Below are 8,244 nucleotides of genomic sequence, written 5' to 3' on the forward strand. Positions count from 1 at the left end.
TAGGATATGTATGTATGTATGTATGTATGTATGTATGTATGTATGTATGTATGTATGTATGTATGTATGTATGTATGTGTATGTATGCATGTATGACTTAGATTACACTGTGGGCCGCGAGAGCCGGGGGCCGAAGCCGAAACACAGTGCAAGGGTCGGGAGCACACAGCACAAGTCGGTTAGTCTTGTGTGCCCCTGACCCCGACTCAGACTGCCAACACTCTACGCAGCCACTCCGCAGAACCTCCATACGGGGGGGATGGCGCTGCAGTGAATACACCACGAAGGGCTCTCAGGTCCCGCTAGAGCGAGTCCACAAGTCTCAGCTAGGGCAAAGTCAAAGGCTCTCTGAAACAATCCCCCACAACACAACTAAAGACAAAGGGATCCCAAGGGAAAAAACAAACAAAATTAAAAGACGGTTAGGGCAGCCCAGGCAGGGGAGGGCTCCTGATACACCTAACAAGCCAACAAGAAACCTCCAAGGGAGAAAGGCTAAGAGAGCTCGACACCACAAGACGTCATGCAGCCACCTTACAACAACTGATCCCCTCTACCTCTCCCTTCCTGAGCTGGTCCAGGGGAGATGTAGCCATACAAAGAAAAAGGGACCACACACAAGCCCGATCACCACTGCAGGAGCCCGGGATAGACCGGTGAAAGCACAAAAGCGACGGCGTTGCCACGTATGTATGTATGTATGCATGTGCGGGGGTCTGTGTGAATGACTCTATGGGGAGGGGGACGGGACACGGTTAAGGAAAACTTCCCTGAAACCCCTCCTCTTGCACCCCGTCCCCCTTCCTCTTTTTGTGTGTATATTGTGCATGCCCACTTCCCCCCAGGCAAAGGCCGAGCTGCGGGAGGTGTTGGCGGATGACGGTGGCAAGAAACTGAACGAGGTGGGACATACATACATACATTGTTGTGGGGGATTTGTTTCAGAGAACCTTTGACTTTGCCCTGGCTGAGACTTGTGGACTCGCTCTAGCGGGACCTGAGAGCCCTTCGTGGTGTATTCACTGCAGCGCCATCCCCGGATGGAGGCGCTGCGGAGTGGCTGCGTAGAGTGTTGGCAGTCTGAGTCGGGGTCAGGAGCACACAAGACTAACCGACTTGTGCTGTGTGCTCCCGACCCTTGCGCTGTGTTTCGGCTTCGCCCCCCGGCTCTCGCGGCCCACAGTGTAATCTAAGTCATACATGCATACATGCATACATGCATACATGCATACATACATACCTATGTATGTATGTATGTACCTCCCCTTCCCCCCTTTCCCCCCTTCCCCCTTGCCCCCTCCCTCCGCTCCCTCTCGTTCCCCTGCNGGTTCTTGACAGTCTAGGTCTGGGAGTAGTCAGTGATCAGCTCAAGGTGAGGGGGGGGAAAGAAAATGTGTGTGCATGCGTGTGTGTATGTGTATGTGTGTCAGAGGTGCAGTGGTGGGTGCTGCGACCAACGGGTCTAGGAGCCACACACACACACACACACACACACACACACACACACGCGCACGCACACGGCTAGGTTATGCCGGGCAAATTTACGAAGCCGCCTGACTGCTCGACTGCGCCAGGTGCCGTCACTCACGCAAATGCTGACTTCCCCCTTCACACACCTCCCCGCCGGCCTCTGCACATACAGACATATTCCATCCAGGGTTCGACACCCCGTACGGGGCCCGTAAGTTTTTGGCCTTTTTTCGCTATCCCCGTAAGGGCCCGTAGGACTTTACAGTGGCTCCCGTAAGGATTTTGGGGCGCGAAGCGCCCCCGTACGGGGCCGCCCCCGGACCGGCCGAAGGCCGATTACGGGGGCCCCCGTAAGGATTTTAAGGATTTATAAGAGGCCGTACGGGGCCCGTAAAGTCCCCCGTAGGGGAGAGGACGGACCGATTGCCGACTGCCGTGCAAGGTTGTAGTACCCTTTGACCATATAAAGGATAAGGCCACACACTTGGCAGACATAATTCATATTGCAATATTTAACTACACTTTTCATAATACTTTTATAGGCGCTTGGCTTTCACTGAGTGTGCCGTGTCCCCGAGTGTAATGGTTCACGAGAAAATAACGAAAATAACGATTTACAGGGAAAAAAATGCAAAGCGTCACTTTCCACAGTGTTTCAGCCAAGGACAGTGCCCCCGTAAAGGTTTTGCGGGGGTTACGGGGGCCCCCGTAAGGTTTTCGGCCGGTACAGGAGCCTGGTACGGGGGCCCCTCCGTAAGGAAAATTTGGGAGGTACGGGGGAGCCCGCAAGTTTCAGGAAGGTCAGTGTCGAACCCTGATTCCATCCACACCCCGCACTCTCCCCGTTACTGTCCCTCCGGAGGAGCACTCGCATGTCACCAGCACAGCTTATTACCAGCAGCTTATCAGCGAGTTTTGTCCGGGTTCCTCAATTCCGCCGCCACCAGGGGCCGGCGAGCAGATTTAAAACCAGCTTACGTCACCTCGTCCGCTCCTCACGTCAGTGTGTTGTTCATTCGCCGCCCTTACACCTACCTATACTATTTTGCGGCTTGGGTTTACTGCTTTTCTTCCGCTCTTATTTTAGTTTTGGTGGCTAGGTAGGTAGGTTTCCGCCGTCGTCATCACTACATTATCGCGAGGGACTCCTCCATCACAACCGCCGACTGGTTAGTTGTGCCTTCCTTACTTCTGCCGCATAAGTCTTTCCTTCTGACAGCAGCTTCACTCGCTCGTGGTTCGTCGTTTCCCCCCTCTACCGGCCCCTGTGCACATTCTGGGTTCCTTGAACCGCCCACCGCCCGCCCGCTGGGACACTTACCCGGGCCCCTTTGAAGGGCTCGGATGCGGCCCCCTGGACCAATCTGCCACGGCGCGGTGACCCATGGGTCGTCCTGGAATACACATGCCGACTGGATGCGACCGTCACTAACCTCACTGCCTCACTACTGAGTCATGTGCGACCCCCTCCTCCTGCCCCCTCCTGCGGCCCCCCCCCCTGCTGCCCCAAGGACCTCCAACTGAGTGAGCTGTTGGACACCCCGCCTCCGGGAGTTGACGAGGCTATCGCCATTGCCAAGGTACGACATTTTGGGGCGGGGCCCCAGCGCGAAGCGCCCAGGGGGGCCCCGACCTGTAGGATTGCCCATGTCCGTGTGTGTGTGTGTGTATGTGTGTGTCTGTAACGGACCAAACATAATATCTCGCCTGGCTGAAACGCGTTATAGGTACTATACAGCATTCTCTATTGCAAGGTATCTCGCATGTAGCCAACAAAAATTGTAAGAGCACAAACAAGTTTGGCTGCCTCAATTGACCGAGGCCAAAGTCACATCAACGCCTCTCGCGCTAAATTTCATCTCAAAAGGTACCGCGTATCTCATATTTGAATTCTTAGATGACGGCGTATGATAACTCGAACTCCCAGGCCTTGAGTGTGTAACGGACCAAACATAATATTTCACCCGGCTGAAACGCGTTATCGGTACTATACAGGATTCTCTATTGCAAGGTATCTCGCATGTAGCTAAGAAAGACCGTATGAGCACAAACAAGTTTAGCTGCCTCCATTCACCGACCTCAAAAGTCACATCAACGCCTCTCGCGCTAAATTTCATCCCGAAAGCTGCCGCGTATCTCACAATGGAATTCTGAGATGACGGCGTATGATAACTCGAACACCCAGCTTGTGTTACCATTTGCCGGCATGGGCATTCCGAATTGCCACCAGCAGGCCAACATTGCTTTCATTTCTCTATGAAATACACAAGCTGCTTGTTTGTACATTTACTTTGGCCAATGCACGGGGCCTCCTGAGACTTGCGGTGTGCCCCGATGAAGCCCGCGGCTGTGGGGCGGATTGCTGAGGCCGCTGGCGCTTCGGGGATAAACATCACAGACAGCACCGAAATTCACCCAGCTTTCGTTACCATTTGCCCGCACGGGCATTCCGACTTGCGGTCTGCCGCACTGTCCATGCGGCATGCACCCGGAATGGATGCGATTCGCGTGGAGCCCGCAGGCGGTGCTGACGATTCCGCCGGTGCAAGCTTAGCTCTCACACCATCAGCACTGCTGCAACAAAGCACATCTCCCACCGCGTTGACACTACCCATCCATTGTCACACTTGCCACCCTTGCTACCGGCCTGTACGGATGCAGAGGGGCCCCGCCCTTTTTCCGGCTTCCTTGAAGCCGACACCCAACTTGTCGTGATATGGGGTTTGACAGTACACGGACAGACAGACAGACAGACAGACAGACCAGGAGGACAGCGAACGGAGGTGGCCGCTGCACCACCAGAGGGGAGAGATGAGGTGGTGCCCCGCCACCTCACGGACACGGACCCTCTCCCCGCACATACCTCGCCCCCTTCACCTCCTCCCCTCACCCCACCCCACCCCAGGTGGTTCAGTTTCTGAAGGCGCCCGAGTACTCGCACTTCAAGCGCATCATCTTTGACACGGCCCCCACCGGGCACACACTGCGGCTGCTGTCCCTACCCGACTTTCTGGACAAGTCGATCGGTGGGTTTGGGGGATGGGGTTGGGTGGGGGGTTGACGTGGGGGGTTGGGTGGGGGGTTGGGTGGGGGGTTGGGTGGGGGGTTGGGTGGGGGTGTTGGGGTGGGGTGTTGGGGTGGGGGGGTGGGATGGGGTGGGGTCAGTCGCCCAGTCGGCTCCGGGTCGGGATCAGGATCTTTGACGACCTGGACGGTCTGCTAGGGCGGTAACGCCAACATCCGCCGCCCCGCGAAAGTTGCTGTTTCGCCCCCTTCGTCTTTTATATTAATATATAATATATTAATATTTAGTGATAATAATGATAATCGTGATAGTGATAATAGTATCATAACCCTCCCCCTGCCGAGGCCCGCTCCCTCACACAGTGCCGTATCCCTTTCTGGTCCCTTTCTGGTCCCGGTCGGTCGCATCCCTCCTCCCTTCCCCCTCCCTCCTTCCCCCCAAGGTAAGCTGGTTCGCCTCCGTCAGAAGCTGTCCGGCGCCACTCGTGCCGTGAAGAACCTGTTCAGTGGCGGAGGCCCGGGGGGAGCGGGGGGAGAGGAGGACGTGGCGGTGAAGAGACTGGAGCAACTGCAGGTGGGTGTGGTGGGGGTTGTGGTGAGGGTTGTGGTGGGGGTTAGGGAGGGATCCCGTTACCGCTACCCGGCGGCAGTTAGTTAGTTAGCCCCGGGACGGGGGATAAGGAGGTGGGGATAGGGGGTAAGAACACCGTTCATGCTTCCCTATGTATCAGGTGCGGTTGGGGCTGATGTGTGTATGTATGCCTGTGCCATATCTGCGTAGACAGAGGGGTGGAGCAATTACCACCAATCTAGCACTTGAAACTAGGTCTATCAATCAGGTCTGTGTGTACGGATGTGTGTACGGTTCACCGGGTTATTTCTCCCTTGACGGTTGCAGCCGTACGTGTGTTCGTAGGGTACGGCAATAGGTTCGCTAGGGCCATTCAGCTCGGTTGTACGACACGGTAGTCACCCGCCGGCTTTCCGTTTTCCCCCTCCGTCCATCCCCTCCTTACTCCCCTCCCGTAAGGCCCGCATGGAGGAGGCCCGGCAGTTATTCCGAAACCAGCTGACCACCGAGTTCATCATTGTGACCATTCCCACCGTCATGGCAACTGCGGAGAGCTGCAGGTGGGGGCGGGAGGGAGGGAGGAGGAGGGGGGCCGGGGGAGGAGGGAGGGGGGCCGGGGGAGGGGAGGGGAGGGGAGGGGAGGGGGAGGGGCCGCACCGCTGGGCGAATGGGGGGTGCTGCCCATCCATGCGGGTTGGGGGGGATGGGGTTTTTTGGCGGTAGTGATGTGGCGGGTGTTCTCATTCAGTGGTCCTTTACACCCTCCTCACCGCCCCATACCCCACAAATGCATTGTAGGCGACGCCAGCGAATGTTTTACGTGTATTACCACTATACTACTACAACTACTATACTACTACAACTACTATACTACTACGTGCTGCTGCTGCTGCAATACGTAGAATTCCGTCCGCCGCATTCCCCCTAGACGGACGGGGCCCCCTCTCCTTCCCGTTGGGCCCCCTCCCTACACACACACACACACACCTCCCCCCACCCGACCGCCAGGCTGGCAGCGGCTCTGCAACACGAGGGGATACCCCTAAGAACCATCATCGTCAACCAGGTGAGGCCGGGAGGGCGGGAGCAGGCGACATCGGGGGGAGGTCGGGGGGTTGACGGAGCACAGGGGGGGGGATGGGACCCTGGGGGGGAAGAGCGATAGAGAGAAGGATATGCGGGAGTGCGGGGTAATAAAAATCAATTCCTCCCAATTCCCCCCCCCTCACCCCGCGCCGTGCAAAACCCGACCCCCGTGTGCGCAGGTCGTACAGGCTACCGCCACCGACAAGTTCCTGTCCGCCCGCCGTGCCGACCAGGCCCGAGCCCTGGCGCACCTGGCCGCGGACTCGGGGCCCGAGGGGCTGTCCTCCCTGCAGCGCATCACCGGGCCCCTGTGCGACCTGGAGGTGCGGGGGGTGGCCGCGCTGCAGTACTTTGGAAACGTGGTGTGGAAGTGATGATGAGGGGGGTGAGGGAGGGCGGGCGGGCGGGAGGTGCGGTAGCGGAGGACGGAGGACGGTGGGGAGGAGGGTGAGACCTGTACGGCCAGGAGGTGCTCCCGGGGGTGGAGCGTGGTCTCCTGTGTGGTCCGGGAAGTGTGTGTGTGTGTGTGTGTGTGCATCTGCGGTGAGGGGGTGACAGCCGGGTGGGTGGTTTTGTGACTCTTTACTGCGGTGCGTTAGTGGTGGTGGTGGTGGTTGTGGTGGTGGTGGTGGTGGTGGTGGTGGTGGTGGTGCGATGGTGGTGGGGATGGTGGTACTGGTGCTGGTGGTGGCGACGGTGGTGCTGGTGCTGGTGCTGGTGCTGGTGCTGGTGCTGGTGGTGGACATGGTGGACAGTTTCCTGGGCATCAACGGTTATGGCACTACTACTACTACCACTGCTACCACTATCGCGGCTGCTGGTGCTGCTGGTAGTGTGATGTGGGTGGTGTGGGTAATTAATGTAAAGTAATGAAGGTACAAGAGATACAGATGTGGATCGCACCGATCAGCAGCGCCTTCGTCCGGGGAAGGAAAGGAAAGTGACTGCAGTGAAAACACGACGGGGGCTCTCAGGGTTCCCCGCCTGAACGCCTCCACAACACTCACTCAGGTCAGAGCCTCTCTGAAGTTCCACCCCTCCCACTCAAAAGAAAATCCTGAACAGGGAAACGGCCGCGGCGTCCTGGTCAGGGAGATCTCCTGCCACGCAACGTGAAACGCAACACGCACCACAGCCTCCAAAAGGAAAGGTGCAGAGAGCTAGAAGCCACAGGACCCTAAGACTACTGACCTCCTCCACCTTTCCCCACCTAGGTGGGTCCAGGGGAGATGCAACCAACTAGAGAGGCAGCGTAAAAAGTCACAAGTTACAAGTGCGGGGGGAGGCCATGGACTACAATATAATGAAAGTTGATTCCACCTTACAACCGGCGACGGTTTGTTTAGGCCCCTGCTAGCTGGACCCCTCCTCATCCAGTCATCCGACATCCGTAGAGACTGGTCAGCGATACCATCACTTCAGCATGCGAAACTCAGTCCATCAACTAGACCTCAGCTCCACACCTCGGCAGTAACCCTAAGTTGACCTATTACCTGCCCAGGGATAAAACATCAAACCCAGGACCTTCAACTGCCAAATGCAGCGGTGTCACCAGACCAGACCAGCGTACGAGGCCTGAGGGACTGACAGCCGAAACCTCGAACGTGAATACTCTGCCACGATGCACACACCCCTAGGTCCTCCAAACGTCCGCAAGGGGAGGGAGGTAGCCCGCGCGGCTCTCCCTTACCGTTCCTAGACCGGAGTGGCTGGCCCTCTCACCCCGATGGCCCAATGAAGCCCCGTACCGCAAAATTCTCTCAACCTCGTCCCTCGCCAAGTAACCTAGCCATGCAGCACATACGAACCTATGGAGTACGGCCCTTCTTGGGTCACACCTCCCCATCATCCGAGCCCCGCTCCGACCACCAATTCTCTAATATTTCTCACCCTCAGGAAACCTACGTCCTCTCGGTCCTTCCTCTTGGTGCTCTTTTGCCTTCCCCCTCCCCTCACCCCTCGCCCCCACCTTCCCGGGGTTCTCCAGCACCCTCTCCCCCACCCTCGGGGCGACACTGGGGGGAAAGAGCCCTCCTGCTCCTCGCTAACCCCCCCCCCAACATCCCCTATACCTAACGAGGATTCCCTCCCTC

General features: G+C 57.5%; 1 protein-coding gene across 1 annotated transcript in view; it reads left to right on the plus strand.

The window, feature by feature from the left end:
* Positions 1-6,525, plus strand: part of VOLCADRAFT_70522 (uncharacterized protein) — a gene marked incomplete at both ends in the record, with an annotated part of 7,523 nt that extends 998 nt beyond the window's left edge. The window contains 8 exons of the mRNA XM_002959149.1: positions 437-575; positions 1,339-1,372; positions 2,982-3,050; positions 4,376-4,496; positions 4,938-5,068; positions 5,525-5,625; positions 6,074-6,131; positions 6,331-6,525. Of these exons, the coding sequence (XP_002959195.1) occupies positions 437-575; positions 1,339-1,372; positions 2,982-3,050; positions 4,376-4,496; positions 4,938-5,068; positions 5,525-5,625; positions 6,074-6,131; positions 6,331-6,525 (848 nt within the window). The remainder of the gene's footprint in view (positions 1-436; positions 576-1,338; positions 1,373-2,981; positions 3,051-4,375; positions 4,497-4,937; positions 5,069-5,524; positions 5,626-6,073; positions 6,132-6,330) is intronic.
* Between the last annotated feature and the right edge of the window lie 1,719 nt (positions 6,526-8,244).

The sequence above is a fragment of the Volvox carteri genome, assembly GCF_000143455.1.
Source record: "Volvox carteri f. nagariensis unplaced genomic scaffold VOLCAscaffold_129, whole genome shotgun sequence".
NCBI lineage: Eukaryota > Viridiplantae > Chlorophyta > Chlorophyceae > Chlamydomonadales > Volvocaceae > Volvox > Volvox carteri.